General features: G+C 37.6%; 1 protein-coding gene across 1 annotated transcript in view; it reads left to right on the top strand.

Moving 5' to 3' along the window:
* HOOK3 (hook microtubule-tethering protein 3) overlaps positions 1-23,257 on the top strand; it is a 66,536-nt gene that overhangs the window by 39,611 nt on the left and 3,668 nt on the right. Inside the window, exons 9-20 of the mRNA XM_010187850.1 lie at positions 1,011-1,174; positions 3,328-3,468; positions 5,083-5,284; positions 8,667-8,777; positions 12,089-12,176; positions 12,774-12,843; positions 14,102-14,242; positions 14,792-14,879; positions 19,429-19,434; positions 20,185-20,219; positions 21,004-21,086; positions 23,057-23,157. Coding sequence (XP_010186152.1) covers positions 1,011-1,174; positions 3,328-3,468; positions 5,083-5,284; positions 8,667-8,777; positions 12,089-12,176; positions 12,774-12,843; positions 14,102-14,242; positions 14,792-14,879; positions 19,429-19,434; positions 20,185-20,219; positions 21,004-21,086; positions 23,057-23,157 — 1,230 coding nt within the window. The remainder of the gene's footprint in view (positions 1-1,010; positions 1,175-3,327; positions 3,469-5,082; positions 5,285-8,666; positions 8,778-12,088; positions 12,177-12,773; positions 12,844-14,101; positions 14,243-14,791; positions 14,880-19,428; positions 19,435-20,184; positions 20,220-21,003; positions 21,087-23,056; positions 23,158-23,257) is intronic.

Genomic DNA, 23,257 nt, shown 5'->3' on the forward strand with positions numbered 1-23,257 from the left:
ATTCTGAAGTGGGAAAGAGAAGTATTAATTTTTAGGTAGCTGAAAACAAGAACTATAGTATGGAAACACAGTTTTTAAAAGGGACATGAACAATGCATGGTCATTATTTTGCTTTAATTGTGCTAGGAGAGTGATCCTGTGTTCTTACCTTGATGCAAGCATACCTCAACTGGAAGACATAAGGAGTGTAAAGTGGGAGCCCCAAAAGGCAATGCCATTGCAACCCTACTTTGGAGCATAATTCAGGCTTACCAAGCAGTTCAGGAACCATTCAAATTAATGAAGCTTATTTTTGTGTGTCATGGTTGATTTTGGTGTATTTGATGATTCAAGCTCTTCCTGAAGCATCTCATCCTTCTGTTGAGATGCCTATGTTCCCTCTCCTGCCTTCATCCTTCACCTGCATGTTAAATCTATTCTATTTAATAATAAGTGAACCTGTGCTTCAGCTGTTGTTTGCATTGCAGCACTTCGGGTTCTTTGTATTACTGCCTGTTTTTATGTTGGTGGAAACGGAATAATCTTTGAGACTGTATTCCTGTTTCAGGTCAACTTGCAATTGGCCACTGAATTAAAAAAAAAATCTAGGAAGGACACAGACATCCCTTTAGTGTCTAGACTTGGATCTTCTGGGTGGTTGATAGGCATTGTGTCTTTTGGAAATCAGTTTTAAAAGCTTTATGGTTGAGGGCTAGTTTAATTTGGTTTCTTGGCAAAGTATGCAGACTTTACTATAATATCTTCTGTGATAACTAAGACATTTTCTTTAGATGTTTTTGTGAGACACAGTTAAGAATTGTTGTATTTTCTGTGGTAAATGTGCTCCTACTGCTGCAGTGTGTTGGTTATATCACATAGCAATTACAGTATTTTCTTGTGAAATGTGATTATTGAAGCCCATGTGTTTCCACTTATGGGTTGTGTTGATACTTTATTATGTACACAGTTTTAAAAAAGCTGTCTAGTGCTGGATAGCTGAATTATTCCAGTTTATGCTTGTATTGCAACAGGTTGCAGCCCTCCAGGAGGAGAAGAGTAGCTTGCTTGCCGAGAACCAGATTTTGATGGAACGTTTAAATCAGTCTGATTCTATTGAAGATCCCAACAGCCCTGCAGGTCGCAGGCACTTACAGCTGCAGACACAACTAGAACAACTCCAAGAGGAAACATTCAGGTAGAAAATGCATTAGGTGTGATTAGATTGTTTGTAGCTGGCAACCAACGTGACTTACTTTTGGTTCTGCTGACAATTATGAATTAGTATAATGGGTAGTATAACCACAGTAGTAAAGTTCTTACAGTGATATGCATGTTATGATTTACCTCTTTACAAGCTCCATCATAAAAAAATGCATTGATTTCTTAATTACAGCTGAAATGCTGTATAGATGTCACTCTCTATTCTGTGGAGTTATTTTGAATTGTTTCTGTGGTATCATTTTACCCATGTTTTTCAAAATCAGTGGGAATGAGAAGTAGGATACTTTCCTCTATGTAAATTATTTTTATTGTATTTTTAAGGAATAGGAACAACTAGCTGAAAGTTTGCCATGGGTAGTACTACAGGAGGTATTACTATACAGCAAAGAGTCCTTCTCCAAGTTTGAAAACAAATTTTTTCATATCTGAAAAATGCTTATCTGCAAGTGAGCTCTACGTTTCATTTCTCCAACATGTGGAAATACAGTTCCTCTTTAAATATCCTTCCTTGTCCTTTTGACCTGCTTTCAGGCTGTGTAAGCCTATTCTGCTGAAGAAAGCTGGTCCAATTCACCGTCATCTTTTCATTCTTTTTGCTATACTTTCCCTATCCTTTGTCAGTGAAAGTGTGTTATTTCAAAACACTGCCAGTTTTTCTTCTCTTTCTGTTCTCTTCTGGTTACCCTTTTCTAATTCTTGTCTTAGCTGCTATATAACTTTTCTTTTTTGTGTGTTTTGCCGTTTTCCCACTTCCTCTTGTTAAGCCTCTTTCCTGCACATTCAGGCACACCCTCTCCCTTCAGTTTCTTGAAAAATGCTCAGTGTTTCTCTTTCACAGCAGCTAGTGCCTGTTTTTCTTTCTGTACATCTAACATGTAAAGAAATAATGTAGTGATGCCTCTCTAATGTCCCCTTTTATCTGTATTCATCTCATACTCTGGAATGGTTCCTACCCGAGTCTATTATCAATTGCTGTTTGAACAGGTTTTCTCCCCATATGCAATATTGATACTGCCTGTTACTTTAGTTTCAGGTTCTGAAGGTCTTCCTAAACCTTTTTCATGTGTGAGACTTGCCTCCCAACCTCCTTGACCTCCTTTGCTGCCTTCATAACATGTGATTTCTAATGGCAGTTTGTTCTTTCCCCAGCTCTACCTGACCAGACAGGAAATATGTTCAGCTTAGCTGATGCCCAGTGTGGTCCAACAGTTTTTCTTCCAGTCTTGCCTCTTTATGTCCTTTGACAGTTCCAGTCAATCACAATCCAGATCTTTGTTGTATATGGTTTAGATGTCCTACTCACTATCTTTTGTTGCCATTCTTGTAGATTCTTTTTGGACTCCTTGAATTAACAGATGGAATACTTGCCCCCACTTCCCCACCCCCTCTCCATGCCCACACCTCCTTTTCTGGATTGTTTTTATTTTAATTTCAGGTCAAAATCACAACAGGACTTCATCTTCTGAGTTGTGTCCACTTCCATTCGTTCAAAGTGCTTGGACAGAGTTTCTCTTAGTTATTACTTTTGTTCACTGCCAGGTTAATGCATCTTTGCCTTTATGTGCTGTATGTAAAGTAGTTCACTCCAGAAACTTTGGTCAGAGATCTTTACATGCTAATAACATAACTAAGTGTATGACTTGTTCCTTCAGAGGTACTGGTCAGGCACAGGTTCATTATAAATAAATAACTAAAGCCACTTTCGTGAGAGCTTTACAGCATTTAGAGCATCTGACAATCAGGTCAATATTGGTGAACGTGTATAGAATTTGAACAGCTCAACAAAATATTAGGATAAAGTTGTCTTGTTCAAACTCTGTATTCCACAAGGTGAAAAAAGGTAGAAATTTCTGCTTGAGCTTCCTTTGTGAAAAATAACTATAACACAAAAAATTCAGGATTTGTGTTTCTGAGAACATACGTTACCTTGTGATATTCTAAATACTGATACCAAATTTGGGCCATCAAAAAAGCCAAACTGCTTCTGTGTTTTTGAATGAGCACATAGGGTTGTCATTCTCCTTCACTGCACCAGAAAGCTGCTTCATGTGTTTTCAGAGGCAATGATGATGAGGAAAGGTTAGCTCAAGCTGAGAAATTATTTTCTGTTTTACTTAATTTCTGCAGATTGGAAGCTGCCAAAGATGACTATCGAATACGCTGTGAAGAACTAGAAAAGGAAATTGCTGAATTGAGACAACAAACAGAAGAGCTTACTACATTGGCTGAGGAGGCTCAGTCTCTAAAGGACGAGATAGATGTACTCAGGTAAATTCTGTTCAATTAACCGTTTTTCATAGAATCACAGAGTGGTTTGGGTTGGAAGGGACCTTAAAGATCATCCAGTCCAACCCCCTGCAATGGGCAGGGACACCTGCCACTAGACCAGGTTGCTCTAAGCCCTGTCCAACCTGGCTTTAAACTATTTCTTTTTAATCTATATAATTTGTGTACTTAGTCTTCATTAGCTTTTATTTAAATAATTTTAATATTAAATATAAACACTTTCTCAATGCCCAGGTTCTTTTGAGTCCTTCAGTTCAGTACACAGACCACCACACAATTCTGCTTAAGTAAATTAGTTATTTATTGTGTATCTAATCAATAACTGTTAGTAAACTTAGCAATCCTATACCATCTTATGGTCATAACTAGTCACTCACTGGTCTTTTGCATATTGTCTGCTCACTTTCATCATGACTTGGGCATCTGTTCTCATCAGGGAACTAGACTCCTTGTTTTCCTGTGATTGCATTATTTGGACTTCATCACTTTTAGTTCAACACATAATGCTAATATGAACAACATCTGTTACAGCTCTCTTTGCCACTGGATTTGCACCCAAAGTTGTAATGATTTGATGATGCTAGGGATTTGAGGTGTGGAGGCCCCTTTTACTATGGAACATAGTCCTTTGGTAGTGGTGTCTTACTGCCATGGGTTATTTGGAACAGTTATCGACTACCCACCTGTATCACTCTTTCTAGCAAGGCTTATTTTGATACTGCCTTTTCTGATTCACCAGCGGCTTTCTACCAAAGCTATCTGTCTTTACTTTCTCTGTCTTTAATATAAGGAATGAGCCCATGAGGCTGCACAATTCCATACAGTATCTGTATGCCCGACAGAGGTTCAAAGTGCAACTCCTTGCTCCAGAGAGAGGCTCTGCACTTCACTGGGGATTAAGGAGATCTGGATTGCCCCAGCGTCCCATAAATTGACTGTCAATTCAATGAGGGATTCTCCAGATTTTACAGGAAATTGAGTCTGTAAATTGGTTAATTCGTTATTAATAGTAGTGGGGGTGTGGGTGGCTGGGGGTGAGGATTGTTTCTGTCCTGACAGTGCACTGGGTAGAATGAAAAAAACTCTGAAATATTACGAACAGAGCCTGGTGTTTCAGTCTTTTAGAAGGAATGGTGATGGTACTTCTGTGTCACCAAGTATATACTGCCCAGGAGACAGATCTATTATGATTTTATTCCTGGCTATTATTAAATCGAAGTGAAGGACAGAAAAATTTATTCTTTACCATTGTAAAATGCAGGACTAAGGATTGATCTGGAATCAAAAGGAAATGGATGGAAGTGAAGGTGCTTTAACTATTAGTTTAAAATTGGAAGCAGATATGAAGGCTGTATTAGGAAGAACAATAGTGTCTAAAAGTACTTCCATCAGCAGCATTCTGAGTTGACAAACAGTTGTGGGAGGGAAACAGTTTAAAAGTGAAAACATTAGTAATAGGAGGATGTGATTAATTTCTTGTTCTCCCTGTGATGTCTTAGAATGTGTTCTGTGTTAAGGCAAAATACTGAGGAAGCTTCAGGACATTTCATTTTGTAGTTTTCAGAGTAAATATTTGATATAAATCTGTCTCTTCAGGCATTCTTCTGACAAAGTAGCCAAGTTAGAAAGCCAGGTAGAGTCATACAAAAAGAAATTGGAAGATCTGGGTGATTTGCGACGGCAAGTAAAACTCTTAGAAGAGAAGAATACAATGTACATGCAAAATACTGTGAGCCTGGAAGAAGAACTAAGGAAGGCCAATGCAGCACGCAGTCAGCTGGAAACATACAAGAGACAGGTGAGAACAGACACCATCAATGCAACAGTTCTCTGTATTGTTCAACACTTTCTTGTCATAGCATGGCCAATACCTCAAAGTAAAAGAGAAATTATGAACAAACTCCTTGTGTTTAGAAGACTTTCATGTTTTGTGGGTGCTACTTTTGTCCTACTTTCCTGCAATTCTTATCATTATTTCACATTTACATTAGTTTGCTAATAAGTGCTGTTTCTTACTTTTAAAAAATCAGCGGACGTTAAGTTTTTTTTCTCAAGTCATTCCTAATTCATGTTCATCAGTGGGGCTTGAATTAGAGCCTCTTCTTTCAGAAAAGGTATCCAGTTTTCACTTACAAGTTTTCAGCAATGAAGAACACACCACAGCTGAGGTAGGTTTTTCCTGTGGTTAAGTAAACTCTTTTTTAAGGTTCTAGTTTGTCTGATATGTCAGAATTTATCCAGTTATGAAGAGAGAAGAACACATATCATCCCTGTTGCTTATATGCACCAGCAGAGTACGAAACGTGTCACCAGCACACTCTCTGGAGTGAAAGACATCTGTTTATCCTTCTGCTTATCAGAGTGCTGTATAATCCTGTTACTGTAAAGAGGGAAGATGTGCCTTATCTTCTCTCTGCCTCTGCACTACATTGACACTGCATCATTCTGGGATCCTTGTTAGTGGGCCAAACAAAGTGTGGTTCCGTAAAGTAGTAGTGCCTGCTCTCTATTTCTGCCTGCTCATACGCTCAAATGATCATGGCACAGAAGTCCCTATGTGGCATCTTACAGCAGAATAAAACTACAGAAACAACCACTAACAACATTGCAAGCCCAAGCACAATGTGTGTCCTTAAGACTTGATAGCTTTCTCCCTGCACCTGGCCATCTTATTAAGACAACTGGCTTCAGGCTTATGGGCTAGTTGTAAATACAGTCCAAATGATCCCATGAGAAAAAAAAGACAAGAAAAATGCTGAAATAACAGACAATCGAAAGGGAAAGTACATGTAGAAAGCAATGGCCTTTCACACACAATTAGCATCGTGTTTACTGGCAATGAAGATTTCACTCTATTGAACAGGTAAGCATGTGATGCAGTTGTGTAACCTCAACATTTACATCTAATCGTTCTTATTTTACCAACAGTAAGGATTTTGGAAGGGGCAGTACCATAATTTGTGCTTTAAAAGTACCTCTTACTTTCTTTATCCTTCCCTGTGTTTTATAGGTAGGATTTAACATCCGAGGAGCTGTTGATTTATACAATACTATTCCACTGACTGAGACTGAAATAAACCTCAGGTGTCTTGTGACAAATGGGAGTTTTCTTTACCTAACCGCAGTGCCTCAAAATGAGTACACAGTGTGTTTGCCTTCAGTGTCTCAAAGGCTGGGCTCCTTTCGAGACCTGCCTGTGAATCATGAGCTCTCCCGAAAGTAATTTCTGGGAATCTTAAATTATGCTATAAGAATTAAGCTAGGCATAAGGATTCTTGTGTTATGTCACTGCTGAGCACTAGTGTGCCCCTGTAGTGGAATGTGCCTTGTCTGGTGTGTGAAGGATCGAGCCCCATCAGAGGAGTTATTTCTTTGGCTTAGAAGCTCTGTGCTATGCAAATGAAAGTGCTTTGTTCAAGCTCTTACAGTGATATGCAAGGAAATCACATCTTCACCCCATCCAACAGTTTCAGTGAGATGAGATCAGTGGTGATGTATTGTGCTGGAAGATGTAATAGCATTTATGTATTTAAGAGTTTTTATTCCCTTCTCTGAAAGCAAGCACAAGGATTTTCTAAGCAACTTTTTATTGCAGCATGAAGAATTGAAATATGAAGATTCTGGGATTATTTTTTGTAATTTTAATTCAGTCCCTTTGTGCATGTGCATGTTCATTCTGATATATTTTTAACATTATTGCTTTGCTTTTCTGCGAGATTCCTGCTTTACTCGTTCCACATCAGTAAATGTTATGGCAGTTCATCTTTTGTTTAATTTTCTGCATTACCATGTGGCAGTATATCTTTCTATGCACTCTCAAGTCCTGATTCAAGACAGTTAATTTCCTGATGTGTTTTTCTACATACAATTACTGCAGCATGACTGGGTACAAATGTTAATGTATTTGTTTCCAGTGAAGGTGGAAGTATACCTATTTTACAAGTGGGGCCACAATTCTGCCTTTTTTTTTTTTTTTTTTTTACACGTGTAGTTACTCTGATAGCCCCAGTGATGGATGTCACATCTGAGGAACAAAATATTTTCATTCCTAACATTTTTATACTTTTTTCCTAATCTGATAATCTCAGAAATGGCAAGCCTGTGCTTTTTTTGAAGCCTTATAATTTAAAAAAACAGCAGCAAAGTCCTTCTCCTAAGACGTAAGGCTGTGCATATTTTTAGGCCTGGTAGTTATTTTTCTATAGGTATACACATGGAAAATAAAATGTAACTAAAACCTCTAGACAGTCATAATGTAGTTATGACTACTGCTTTACTTCACAGTTTATCACTTTCTCTGTAATCTAAAAGCCATGGGAAAAAACCGTTCTTCTATATTGCTTCAGAAAAAGCTGTACATCATAGCTGAGTCTTCATTCAGCTTTTGTGTTTGCAGTTCAGTCTTTATTCAGCTTCCTTACTTCCATGTTCTCTGCATTATGAGCTTTACTAATGTTCTGGAAATGAGCCTTTGCTAGTAAAGGCTGAGAGTTTTGAAAAGGCAAAACTTCACTGATTTGCCTCCCATTCACTGATCATTTCTGCTCAGCTTTCAGATTTCTGCTCACTTAATTTTAAAAGCTCTTTTCCCATCTGTAGTTGAAAGTATACATGCAACTTTGTTAGCAGTGTTTCCTTCTGAAATAATCTGTTTATGATCCTGTGGCTCTATCTTTATATTAGCGTATTAAAAAATTATTAGGAAAATTTCAGGTTAAAAAATGTTACCTGACTGCGTAAACTGGTGGTTGAATTCTGAGGCTTGTGAAATAGAGTTAACGAAAAGTGCAGATAATTTTATTTCGTCAGAAATTTTTCTTTTTCATAGGCTTCTCAGAATGCAGGAAGATTTTTCTGATTTTCATAAGCTCTTTGATCCATAGGACTATATAGCTTTTTTGTCTGTAAACCACGCTTGGGCTTAAATTCCTGGTTTTAGATATACGGAAAATACTTCACAGTTTTCCACTTCTTTTGCTTGTGCAAAGACCTAATATTTGAATGCTGTTGGTTTTGCAGAAACACAGAACTGATGAAAGCAGGTTTTAGTATGTCTTATTGGTAACTATTTCACTTGTTTACAACATGGCTTGTGGTGCATGGTAATTGGCTACTTTGTCTTGTGTATTTTGTTTTAATATTAATATTTGCAGACAAATTATTGATTCTTGTTCTCACAGGCAGTTGAACTACAAAACAGGTTATCTGAAGAATCCAAGAAAGCTGATAAATTAGATTATGAATGCAAACGACTGAAAGAAAAAGTAGACAGCCTCCAAAAAGAAAAAGATGTAAGTGTCAAGGTGTTACTTTTTTGGTAGTAGCAATAGCAACTTTTTGTCCTTTATAACACAGAGATATGCTAATAAAAGTTAGCCTTTTACGACAAACTTTTTAAACTAGGAAGTCTCTTTTCACTTAAAATGTTTGTGTACAAGATCCTCTTTAAACCTTAAAACTGTACAGCATGGAATAAAGTGACTGTACAAAAACATATTCAAACCATCTTTAGAGGAGAAGCCTTCATATGTGGGATCTGAAGTTGTTTCTTGATCAGTTACCATGAGAACATTAATAAACACACAAGGTAATTGTAATATATTCTGAAAAACTATTTAGAGTTTCTGCAGTATCCTCCTGAAACTGAACTCCTGTTGTGTTTTTTTCTAAAGCATTCTTTGAGATACCATCAGCATGCTTCTGTTTGCGGTGTCCTGACTACTGCAGGAAGAGTAATGTAAAGGGCAAGTGTCAGGAGGAAGGAGCCAGGCTCTTCTCAGTGACAGCCAATGACAGGACAAGGGGCAATGGGTGCAAGCTGGAGCATAGGAGGTTCAATCTGAACATAAGAAAAAACTTTGTTACTGTGAGGGTGACAGAGCACTGGAACAGGCTGCCCAGAGAGGTTGTGGAGTCTCCTTCTCTGGAGACATTCAAAACCCACCTGGACGCGTTCCTGTGTGACCCAGTCTAGGTGATCCTGCTCTGGCAGGGGGGTTGGACTGGATGAGCTTTCGAGGTCCCTTCCAACTCCTAATACTCTGTGATTCTGTGAAGAGGCTTAGGAGTCATGTAGAGGCATGTCCTTTGTGGCGATCTTGCCATTTATGACAGCTCATGGTACTCCCTATCTTGTACTGCCAACATGGAACTTGTAGGATGGATACCAGCCTATTCCCTTTCTCTTTGTCATTTGTTGCTTTCTGTGTAATTGCTCTGTCCCTTCTTGCTAAGACTGATCCTTCAGACTTCTACACACTATTCTTTCTCTTCAGTTTATTTTGGCTTGTTTCTTAGGAGTGTCTGTGCAGGTGCCTCAAACTACCCCAGACAAAGGCCAGCACTTTGAGTTAGCTATTTCTTCAGCTTGTTTGAAGTGTAAGTCCATCTATCCATCAGTCAGAATCTCTGGGTGTTTCCCTCAGGAGTCATATTTGTTGTCCAATTCTTTCAAAAATTTCCAGCCTCTGCACTTGAATAGCACTTGAACTGAAAGTTTTCAGTAGATCTTTGATTTTTTAATTTTATTAGCCTTTTAAACTATTGTGGATATTTGTCCTTGATACCACTTACATCTGCCCTTCAGTTCAGATTGGAATGCCCATAGTAACTGTATTTGTACTGTGCTTTGGCTTTCTTTCCTGCTCTTCATTTGAAGTTTTTTTCCAGTTTTGTTATGTTTGACAATGGTAAGGTTTGTCTGTGGCTTACCCATTGCTTGGTGGACCATTTCATCTTGCACAAAGGATCTGAATTGCAGGACATTGTCATACAGTTTTCTGTTTTACTCTCTGACAGATAGAATTTTTTGGGATGGATGTTTTTCAATGCGTTCTTCTGAATGGATATGCTCCTGTGAGAACCGTATTATGGCTGAAGTCTCTCAACATTTGAATTAGTGATTCACTACCTGTGTTGCCTACTCTTTCTGTTTCCAGTTGTCACATGTGTATCCGTATGATTGCCCACCACAGGTCACAGGCTTCTTAGTGGTATCTAGTCAGTTATATTTTGGAAACAATTTCTGGAATTTATTTTGTACTTGTCTTTTTTCTGACAGAGTATGGTAAGATGTTTGATATCTTCAGCTATTTACTTCTGTGCTCTATTGTGCAGATTGCCCAGAGCAGTAGTGGGGGCCCCATCCCCGAAGATATACAAGGTCAGGCTTGATGGGCCTCTGAGCAACCTGATCTATGTCCCTGCTTACTGCAGGGGGATTGGACCAGATGATCTGTAAAGGCCCCTTCCAACCCCATACATTCTATGATTCTATGATTCTATTCTATGATTGTATGTTTAGTACTAAGGTAATTTGATGAGTTGACTTTGCAGTGTACAAATGAAGCCTGAGAGCTTTGCCTATTCATTAAAATATTCTGGCACTTGATTAATCAAGTTGGTGTTTTCTGACTGACAGTAGCAAACTGCAGCATCTTTGCTTTCAGCAGCTGAGTTTGAGCACTGCTTTGTGTAGCTCTTATTCTGTAGTACGGTTTTTTCACCTGTGGGGTTTGTGAAGTGACTTTCAGTGACTTTAATTAAATTGTTCTGACAGTTGCACCAGAATTCATCTTGCAGGATTCAGAAATACAGCAGAAGCCTCTGTTACATATCATGAAAATAGTGATTCCAAGTCAGGTATCCATTTGGGCTGAAATATGACATATGTCTGAATCAAACTGTTGATGGTATGAAATGCAAGATGCTGTCAGCCAACACAACTCTCAACCTACACAGAGCCAAGGTCTTTCCTGGGCCTTTTAGTAATACTGGACATGTCTGATTCTGGAGCAAGCTACAACTTGGATCTTAACATTGTTGCCATTTTCTCCTTTCATTTTCAAACCTTTGCAACCTTCTGGACGAAAACTTAATGCTACCCATAGATTCTCATATTTTGCCAAAAGGAGACTTGTGCCACATGGGGAGAGTATTTGCCTGATGCTAATGAAGAGCCCATCTGTCTAGATCCCAGGGTGGTCCAGCCCTGTTCTTCAGTTCTCTTTGGTCTGAGCCTCAAGCAACTAGTTTTCTTCCATAGTTAAGATGCTGGTGAATGGCAAGGCCAGTTGAGACACAAAAGGAAGGTGTTAATGCAATTAAGTTAATGCAGTTTGTTTGTTATGTTGACTATGTGCTCACCTACTTTTTGTTTCACTCCTGGCTAAACCTTGGTTTCTTTGTGAGGGAGAAGTCTATGATCTCTTAATGCATTTCCCTTTCCCTTGGAATCAGCCCCAATGAGGGTAAAAGGATAGCTGAGTGGCCCCAGTGGATGCTGTTTACTAGCTGATACCAGAGTTTTGTGTCACTAATATCTTGTTTTTGTAAGTTTATACGCTGATATTTTTGCCCTCGTAAATGCAATACGGAGCAGAAACCCTTCTCAAAAAATCCCATGGTGTTCATGTGGAATATATAATATATATGCTTATTCTGTTATGGAATAGTCAGAGATGCCTTAAATTGAAAGTCATGTCTAGCATTGCATTAAATCCTTTTTGAAGTGTTGAAGACTGTGCCTTTTGGTAATTTGTTTACTGTTAAAGATGGATTTGTAGTGCCAAGACTCATTTTCATTCTCTTTCCAATTTTTCAGAGGTTAAGAACAGAAAGGGATTCTTTGAAAGAAACTATTGAAGAGCTTAGATGTGTCCAAGCTCAGGAGGGTCAACTTACCACTACAGGTAAAGCACAAATAAGGAGATTAATTGCATCTTTTCTAAAGTTTACAGGACTTCTTTGAAGAGTACTGAATACACTTTTGTTTAGCACAGAGTAAATTTATGCTCCTAAGATCAGCAGTGAAAAGCTCCTTCAGCTATTCATAGTTTTGTAAGGATTTGAAATCTTTAAACGTTATTTCAGTCAATCAGAAATTTTAGTCTCTTCCTCAGTGTGATATTTTTATAATGTATTTCTGGTTTCTGTGTGGTTACATCATTTTCTTTAGAGAGATACTACATTTTTGCATGTGTGTATAATATTTCATGTGTTGCAGTTTATTTCTATGTGTAATGTTGCACAGCTTTGTAGTTCTTAGATAAGCTAATGAGCAGAAAATACACCACAGAATTACTTCATCAGAATGGATGAAGACAGAAATAACGATTATTCTCCAAATGAAATTGTGCTTGTCTGTTTGTATTGCTGTAGGGTAGCTTTGTGTCAATTTCCATTGTCTAGAGTTACTCTAAACTGTAAACTTCTAGAACAATGTTTAGCTTTGGCCTTTTAAAGAGTTACTGGTCTGCTTGCTAAAATTTTTACTTTTTCTGACCTAGGATTGATGCCCCTGGGAAGACAAGAGCCTTCAGACAGTTTAGCAGCAGAAATCGTTACTCCCGAAATAAAGTAAGCTGATGTGTGCATTCTTTTACTAGCCTTTACGATGTACCCACAGATGATTAGTTTTCAATGTTAGAAAGTTTCTACAGTTGTTTGGGTTTTTTCGCACGTTTTGGATTTCTGTACAACAGGAGCTGTTGTATGCATGAGACAAAATTCAGTTGACCTCTCTTAAAATTGTATCGTGCATGAGGTTCAACAAGGCCAAGTGCTGGGTCTTGCACTTGGGTCACAACAACCCCATGCAGCGCTACAGGCTTGGGGAGGAGTGGCTGAAGAGCTGCCCAGAGGAGGAGGATCTGGGGGTGTTGATTGTCAGTCACCTGAGCATGAGCCAGCAGTGTGCCTAGGAGGCTGAGAAGGCCAATGGCATTCTGGGGTGTATCAGGAATAGTGTGGCCAGCAGGAGCAGGGAAGTGATTGTGCCCCTGTACTTGGCACTGGTGAGGCCACACCTCAAATACTGTGTTCAGTTTGGGGCCCCTTGCTACAAGGACATTGAGATGCTGGAGTGTGTCCAGAGGAGGGCAACAAAGCTGGTGAAGAGTTTAGAGCACAAGTCCTGTGAAGAGCAGCTGAGGGAACTGGGATTGGTTAGTATGGAGGAGGCTGAGGGAAGACCTTATCACTCTCCAAAACTACCTGAAAGGAGGTTGTAGTGTGATGGGGATCAGTCTCTTCTGCCAAGTAGCAAGCAATGAGACAGGAGGAAGTGGCCTGAGGTTGTCCCAGCAGAGGTTTAGGTTGGATATTAGAAAGAATTAGGAGTCACCATCCCTGGATGTATTTTAAAGACATGTAGATGTGATTCTTAGGGACATGGTTTAGTGGTGGACTTGGCAGTGCTAACTTAACCATTGGACTTGATGATCTTAAAATTCTTTTCCAACCTAAATGATTCCATGAAAATGGACCATGGGTAGAAGTGACTTGCCTAGGTTCATGCAGTAGTTCATTGACAGCTGAGATTACAGCCTCCCTTAACGCCTGGCACCGAGCTTTGCATTCTGCACATCCTACCTATAAATCTGTCCAGCTGTACTCTGAGGCCTAATAGGGGCACTCAGGTAACTTCCTTGTGTAGTGCTTTCTACAATTACGACTCCTTTAATCAGGTTTGTATTTGGAGGTTTGAAGACACAATTGCTGTTTTAGCTGTCTCCCTTACATAGTTAAGGATGATATTTACACCTGCTGTGGTAAACTGTTTGCTCTATAAAGATTTGCATACTTTTTCCTACAAAACTGTATTTTATGTGTTTAGGGAGAAACTTATTCGTCTTCAGCATGAGAACAAGATGCTAAAATTGAACCAAGAAGGTTCTGACAATGAAAAGATCGCCTTGTTGCAGAGCCTTCTTGATGATGCAAACTTACGGAAGAATGAATTAGAGACAGAAAACAGGTGAGAAGTGTTGTCCTCTGTTTCAACTGATTTTTCGAACAGTGCCATATACTTTTGACTGTGCTGTGTCCAATGCTGGCCTCTCCAGTACGAGAAAGATGTGGACTAACTAGAGTCAATCCCATGAAAGGCCACAAGGATGTGATTACAGGACTGCAGCATCTTTTGTCTCAGTGTTAGAGACCATGTCACCCGGAAAAGGGAAGGCTCCGGGTGGGTCTTATCAATGTTTATAAATACCTGATTGGAGGGTCTAAAGGAGATGGAGCTGGACTCTTCTCAGTGATGCCCAGTAACAGGGCAAAAGGCAGTGGGCAGAAATTAAAACACATTAAATTTCATCTAAATATAAGAACATACTTTTTTTTTTTTTAATGGAAGCATGACTGAACACTGGAATGGGTTGACTGGAGAGGTTGTCTCCATCCTTGGAGATACTTAAAACCCAACAGGAAATGTTTCAAGGCAACTTGCTCTAGGTGACCCTGCTAGCTTAAAGCAGTCAGCATACGCACAGCTGAAAAAAACAAAATATTCTCTCTTTCCTAGGTTGGTAAATCAGAGACTTCTAGAAGTGCAGTCCCAGGTTGAAGAACTGCAAAAATCTTTGCAGGATCAAGGTTCAAAAGCTGAAGATGTAAGTAGAAATATGCAAATTGAGTTTTCTGATAGTTTTCCATATTTACTCTTATGGTCTTATCGCTAAATTGTGCTTCTTTAAATAGGATGTAGGACATAGCGAGATATTGTCTAGAAAAGAAAACCATCCTATGTAGAAAAGGTGTCAAATATGTTTTATTTTATTAATTATGTCTGTTTCACTAGTAAACTTAGTGTTAAAATTATGTAATTATAATAGAGAGGTTTGCAGGAAATTAAGGAAATGTTAATTTTCCATATCTTAATAAAGTATCTGAAGTTATTTTTAGTTTAATTTTCTTAATGAAAGTTAAGGCCTTTCCTGCCAGTTGAAGCGCAGTAACTGTGGATGTAAATGTATTTCATAATGCAGTAAACTAGGCAGGCCAAAGCTAAAAACAAACAAACAAAAAAGGTGAAGTAATTGGGCCTTCAACATAATGCAGCATTTTCTGTTTCTGTATACAGAGTTAATTTTATTTTTAGTGTAAGGATACACAGTGTGGCAGAGTTAGTGTGGAAAGCAACTTTCAGTCTTCCACTCAAAAATTGTGTTTGCCATCTCCTGTATTTGAGAGAAGAAGCTCTAGAACTTTCTTGAAAGCAGTGATTTGCTGGACTGTACATGCACAGTGTATGCTCACAATCTCAGTGCATTGTGTTGCTAATTGGCAACAAGTAGTAATGTGCTGCTTTCTATTCTTGTGGGTTTGTTTTAACTAATTTATATAAAACACTGAAAATTTTTGCCAGCTGCTTATTTTCATTTAAGAGTGTTTAATTTAGGTTACCCTCTTAATTTTCAGAATAAATTATATGAAAGTAAAACACCTAGTTGAGTTCAAATAAGGTGATTTTCCTAAGTAAGTTAGAATGCATTTTAGAATGCATTCATTTGTTGTCTTGGTTATTGGCCAAAGTCAGATTTTCATAGGGTGAATAAGAATATGAAAAAAATATTCTCAGATATTGAGTATTGTAAATGATCCCTGTCTAACTGAATACAACTTTATTTACTGCCATTTTAGTTGTCTCTTTTTGAGGCTCTGGTTTGTGCAGTAATTTGGAATATGTTTGCAGCTCACAGAACTGGTTGCAGCCTATGTAGGCATCATCTGAGATGATTCTGTTAACCGCAGAACACCACCATTACACCACCATAATACAACCTGCTGTGTTTACCAGGCAGCCTTTGTCAAATCAGAGATGGCAAGTTCATGATGCAGATGTTGCATTCCTGGCTTCTCTGTAGGTCTGATCACGCCAGTGGTGATTTGTAGGCACTAATTCCATGGCCTGTTTTGCTGAGTTCGATATGTGGGATTTCATTACTCTTAAAAAAGCAAAAGAGAGAATGTAGACTTAGAGAGGTATTGAGGCCACAAGAACCTCTGAAGGTGTGGACACATCATCCAGTCTCCCACACAAAGCAGAGCAAACCTCAAAGTTAAACCCAGCTGCTCAAGTAGAGAGAAGTTGTGCTGGGACCACCTGAGATATCCTTCAGATACCCTTACAAAAAGAGTGATCTTAGAGAAGCATGGGAAATACAAGGATGAGGAGAGACATCGCATACAGTTCATTGATGCATAATTTTCAGCATGTTCCCTCTTTTTCACTACTTTTCTTCAACAGTGCACTGAAATCTGTATTTTTGTATACTTGTAGTATAAATACACTCAACCCAGAAAACTGAGGATCCTATTTTTATTCAGTCCAGAAATGTATGATGAGGGCCTGGGGTTTATTTGTGTTTGGTTTGGTTTTTTAGTTTTGTTTGTTTTCAAAATTGAAGTAATTTTTAGGCTTGCCCACAAAGTAGTAAAAACCAATCCTAACTCAGGCAAGTATCATTGCAAGTGTACATGCTGCTTGCTGAGACCCACATGAGGAAGCAGTTTTGATTTTGTATTGAAGTGCAGTGGAAGGTGGATGTTAGGAAGTATACCAGTGCCATTAGGCCTGTAATGAGCTTTAACCCTCCTGCTGGGATGCATGATTAGTCCATGCTGGCTGTTGCCTTACTAGCCTGGGAAGGGCTTCCTTACTCCAGTCTTCCAGACTACAGAAATCAACTCAGACATGCCTGGTGTGGTCAGAATAGCAGGTTTGATTTGTTGTCCTCCTGAATGCAGTGGTCACATGTAGGGCTGCTCAAACAGGTACCTTGTACAGCTTCAGCTACATCATTTGCATGCCTTATTGTCACTGTCTTTTGCCATCCTTGTCCTCCCTTTCTCTGCCCTAATCTCCTTCTGTATAAACAATCAGCCTTTAGTTATATCTACCGTACTGGACCTACTCTTGCTAGGTCCATACCATATCTGGTGTTTCTTACACTGTTTTATGCGCAATCTTGGCCTTATATGCTGTTACTGATACAGTTACTAAGTACTCCTGACTTGTCATCTCCCTAAAAGGTCCCTAAAACTCTGTTATCTGTTTGGTTATCTGAAGTTCATCCACTTTGCTCATTTGGGGAAACACTGCAGCAGGTTGCCCAGAGAGATTGTGGAAGCCCCATCCCTGGAAACATTCAAAGTCAGGTTGGATGGGGCTCTGAGCAACCTGATCTAGTTGAAGATGCTTCTGCTTATTGTGGGTGGTGGTTAGAGTAGATGACCTTTAAAGGTCTCTTCCAACCCAAACTATTCTATGATTACTCTTAGCATCTGTAAAATCTGACCATCTCTCATGGTATTGTTTATAACTTTTGTCATCATCTCACAGCATTATCAGTCTCGTCAAGCTATTTTCTCAAGTTATGTGCCATAGTTTCCCTCACCCTGCTAAATTAGTGTAACCTCAAGCCAGAGCCTAGCTATCTAGCCCATGGCCTTAAATATGCAGAACAAACCCAACCTTTGTCCGCAAAAAGGGGACAGACCTGTTCCTTTGTCTTGGTTAAGCATGAAAAATTTCCATCAAAAAACTATTTCTGTAGTTTTTTTGATGTAGAAGATAGATAACAATTAAATACTGGGAAGGATACCTATTATGAACAGATAAAACATTTGAATGAAGTTAAATGTAAAACTAGCTCAAAATTAGGTAAAGCTCTTTTTTGGGATATTTTTTAAGAGACTGGTCTTCCTATGAGAGAACAGTTACAGTAATTACCAGGGAAAAAAGAAGTAGTGTTTGCCTAGTTTTTGGAGTAATTTTGAATTTATCTGCCTTGATACAAGTACTTACAGGATCTCTGGGAGGCTAAAATCGAACATATAACCTTTTATTCTTTTTTTCTTAATCTTGTGTTTTGGGTAAATTACTCTGGGTAAACTCAGTCTTACTTCTTTTAATTGTGCATGCTGTTTATTGTTAGTTTCTTGGTTGTGAGAACGTATGATCTGTCTAGATCTACCCACAATAATGCTGGTACTATGTAAATAATATATGTGAAATATACCAGTGGAATCAATGTTGACAAGTAATTGTGTCTGTTCCATGCACAACCCGAGTGGAATACGAGGATCACAAAAGAAAAGCAGAGTTAATTTTTATTTTCTTACCTTAGGAAAATGGACACTGGTGACAACCTTTCTCTTTCTTGTCCAGGCCACCCAGTAGTCCCCTAAATGATCAATCATAGGTGATCATGCTGGTTCAAATGCACTGTGACCAAGAAAAATGGATACAAACATTTGTTGTTACAGAAAAGATGGTGTTGCTGCAGTTTTTCAGAGGACTGGAAAAGAAAAAAGCTAGATGGTCAAAACCAGCAGAACTTTAGCTGCTATGAATTTCTGACTCTGAAGTCAGTAGAGTAATGCTGGCTTATTTTTACATTCCTCCCCCATTTCTTACAGTGTGATGAGGAAATCCTGCTTTGATATAATGAAAACACATGACCCAGGAATGTGATCAAAGATGGTATTTTGTGGTATTTAAACTATGACAATGCTAAAAGCTTTTTTGGGGTGCACATGCTAATTGTCTCTGTTGGCCAGGTATCTAAATCTTTGTTGAAAGAATATTGGACAAAAAGTGATGAAGTAATGTTGTTGATTATTTTATCTTCTATTTTGATCATGTTCTGGACCATCAGTCACATGCTAGACTGCCAGTGTAATTAGTACTGGATAATTTCAAACCAAAAAGGCAGTTTCTGATTTAAATAGTCTACATTTGTCTTGTATTCAGGCAGTGTCGCACAAAATTCAGAATCACTCCATAAAAACACATGCATCTCTTCATTTTGGTTGTAGCCCCACAGACTGCATATTTTCTCCTGTTTTGTATGATTTTATTTTTTTTAATTGCTTTCCAAAATAGGAGTTGCTCTCTTTTATATTCTGGTTTAAACATGGTGATTTACGAATCTGCTTCTTTACTATATTTATATTTTTGTTTTTAGTGACATGTTTTAGAAAATGTTACAGGATGAAACTGCTGATGAGAACAGAGGAGAAAAGTGTGCATGTGTGGAAAAAACGCATAGCTTTAACTTTTTCTGTTCATGACTTTCTAAATAGTTTCTTCTGTTGGCTGCTGTTTTGCTTTATACTAATTTCATCTCTGTTTCTTGGCATGGGCTTCTGCTCAAGGCTATTGTGAGTATGGCTTTCTATTTACTTAACACTATTTTCAGTTTATAGACATTTATTGTTTGGTTGTGTTTGTTGTTTGTTTGTTTTTTTAAGATACTCACTGTGTATGAAGTGAGTTTAAAATTAAAATGAAATTTACTTTGAAGCTTTTATTCAAAGGGCTTATCTAAGTGTGATTTAACCAGAAAGTGGAACACTCTAAGTTGTATGATAATTTTTACATGTCTGTAATCAATAAAGATGAGAAACAGAAAAAGGGTAAAATTTCTGCTATATTCAAGTCAGAAACACCTTACTCTCTAGTTTCTGTGGGGACAGGAATTTACTTCAACTAATTTGCTCCATGTCTTCACGCAAATTGCATTGCAATATAGGACAGCTCTCCTAGCAAACTTTGCTGCTCTTTCCAATTTCATGTTGATTTATTAAGTCTTAATTACAAAAGTACTGAAGTACTTGCCATTTTTGGATCTCACTTTTATTGATCTAGTTACTGGGAAAATATTATGTTATATTTTATACATTATATTATTATGTAAAGTTATAAAGTGATCTAATTTCAGGAAAGTCACACAACTGTCGAGGGAAGGATTGCAACCACAGAGGATGGCTTTACAGTTGTGATCTAAAACCGAGTGAAGTAAAAAGTTGGATTTTGGTTAGAGTGTCAAAATTATATGTTTTTAAAAATTTTTGAAATTATGTTAAAATTCTGCAATGTAATAAAATAAAACATTTAATTTTCTATTTTAGTCAATTCTTCTGAAAAAGAAACTTGAAGAACATCTGTAAGTATTTTATTTGCCTATTTTGTTTGCCATTTGAAATGATGTGTTTTCAGTATAGTAAGAAAGGCAGACAGTCATTAATTATACATCCTGAAAATACACCTAAGAGAAATTTGATAACACAGGAATGTTTAGGAATCTGCTGTTCAGATACTATTTTCACCTCATAGAAAACCTTTGTGAAAGGAATAAGAGCAATGAAGGAACCATCATTTTGTGCTGATTAGAAAACATTGCTTACATTATGTAAATCTTTACTCAGGAGGAGTACATAATTTTATTTTGAGGAAACCATGTTACTAATTTGTTTGTTTATTTTTTAGTATACATAATGGCATAAAAGGTAAATTTTAGGAAGTGTTACCATTTTGTTCTGCTATTTCTGCGGAACAGAAATGCAAAAAAATGCAAAGAGCTGTTTGCTTTTTGACTGTCTTGCAAAAAAAAAAGTTTCTGTTCCCTTTGGGTTTAGCCATTCTTTCTTAATGTGATCTCAATTTTGAGAATTGGCATGCATTGTCCAATTAACTGTAAGTTCTAAATTAAGTTTATAATTACTGAGAATTAAGCTGTTTGTTGTTACAGTTCTCCATACACTGTAATGTTTTTCAGCTTATTTAACAAATATTTCCACGGTGACATTGTCATTTGTCCTCATGCCCCACAGCAAAAATGAATTGTGCTTTCAGGAAATGTATAATTATCTGCGGACTTTTTGTGTTGCTTAATGTTCATTCAGTAATAATATTGGGAAAACAATATGTGCTTTTATGGTTTGTAACAGTGAGAAGCTCCATGAAGCTAACAATGAGCTACAGAAGAAACGAGCTATTATTGAGGATTTGGAACCAAGATGCAATAACAGTTGTGAGTAACCTGTGCAGTCCGTTTCTTTGCTTTGTAAAGTATTTCATTTAAAGGTCATTAATTAGAATACCTATAGGAGGCGCAAGATAAACAAATCGTAAATTTTAAATGGTAGTAATATGTATGTTGTTAATTTCTCTGGAAGCTATGGTGACCAAAAAGATGCTTCTAGCACTTGAAACGCAGGAGATCGCATTTTAGAGACCACCATTGTAAGAATTACAATGGCCATAGAAATACTGAGTCACTGTCATACCTGTCATCAAATCCTAACTGTTCAGAACTGTAGAATCTCCAAAGACACTAATTTAGTAGATCCTCGCTGCCATCACTGGGTTATTTTTGGTCCCAGTATATATCTCTTCAGTGTGTTTTCAGAACTCTGTTGTAATTTGAGAGAATGTTTGGACGCTGGTCAAAGAGAATGCAGGATGTATGCCGTACTGCTCAGATGGTATCCTGAACCCAGTATCCAGTTGTTTTTTAGCACACTAATGCTACTTTTTTCCTGAGAAATACTGAAGGAGGTTGTTTGAGTTTTTTAAGCCTACTAAAGAAGGCAAAAGATTGCAATTAATGGCACAGCTTCTGTTTTGTACCTAATTGATTTTATTAATAGATCGAGGAAGATAGAAATGTCAGTTCAGTGATCATTACATTCTGTATCCAGAAAGAATTTTCATTTGTGTTGAGCTAAAATTGCAGAACGTGTTACAAATTCCATGTCTTAGGTAATGTTAGAATACTTGGAAATGAGGTCCAGGGGCTTCATGAGTAGCTAATAAACATACAATCCTGTTATACTTGATAAGCTTCAGTATGAGTGTACTAGCAATCTTCTCACTCTCTAGCTTCTAAACATTAGGGCATATTGAGGCTTCTGTAGTTAGTTTACTGGAATTGCAGGGTGCTTTTTAAAAATCTCTGAAGTTTTGCTGTGTTAAAATAAAAATAGTTTTACCTTCTTCCTTTCTTTCCCAGCTCAGGAAATGTGTGTGAATTATTTTTAGAATTATCCTGGATATGGCCAAAGTGCTTCGTCATTGTACAAGAATCACGACACACTTTGATAAACCAATTCTTGCAATCTTGGAGACCATCTGCTATTGGTCCTTTTACTGAACAATGAAAATTTTACTTGGTCCTGTTACCAGCTTCTTGTTTTCTGAGTGCTTAGAGTCAAAACTGTAGGAAGAACTTGAAAGAACATTTCAAAATGAGGCTGCAGAACAGACTGAGGATTGCAAATTAATCAAATGTTGTCTGAGAACCAGACATCAGTGTTATATCCTATTTGATCCAGGATGATGCAGTTGATTTTTTTTTTTCCCTGTTCTCTGAAGAGTTGTATAGAAGATGTATAAGCAGTAGTGGCTTGATATAGTCTTATATCAACACAGGAAAAGGCTGTGCAATGAAATTTTCCTGCTGCTCTGCGTTGCTGCTTAAGAAAATGTGGAGAAAAAATTAAATTAAGTATATTCATGTCACAAGTCTGATAAATTGTGTCCAGTGTTACAGTTTAGCAGATTTACACAAGAGTTTTGCCTGTTAAGAATTATTATTCTTACATAAATAGGAAAACTTCTATTTATCAGAATTACAATACCAAAATACTATCCAATCTGTAATTCATTAGTAAACTAATTTTCTAAGTGTGTTCATTAATGAGACTGATTTATTATTTCATTTCTCTTTATTTTTTCATCATTCAAAGAAACCCAAAACGTGTGTACAAAACGGCTATATCATGAGATTACATACACATTGAGTATATGAGATCACATTTTTAATGTGTTTCTGAGCTGTTCAGTAATTAAAACTATGGTATCTGCTACATCAGGTTCCTTATGTTAGCTTTTCTTAACTGAAATGAAGTCTAGCTGTGCCTTAAATGTCTGTTGAAAAACATTAAAATAAGCATAATATAATTATGTTCTTTTCCAATGCGTGCATCTCCTGACATAAAGCACTCAAAATTGAAGAATTACAAGAAGCTTTACGGAAAAAGGAGGAGGAAATGAAGCAAATGGAAGAGCGATACAAAAAGTATTTGGAAAAGGCCAAAAGTGTAAGTACATCATCTCTGTACAAACATATACCCACTGCTATGGACATTTGAGAACCACCCAGACAGACCTTGTTAAGCACGCTTTCGTGTTGGCTGATGA

This window comes from Mesitornis unicolor, unplaced genomic scaffold, assembly GCF_000695765.1.
Source record: "Mesitornis unicolor isolate BGI_N332 unplaced genomic scaffold, ASM69576v1 scaffold18847, whole genome shotgun sequence".
Lineage (NCBI taxonomy): Eukaryota > Metazoa > Chordata > Aves > Mesitornithiformes > Mesitornithidae > Mesitornis > Mesitornis unicolor.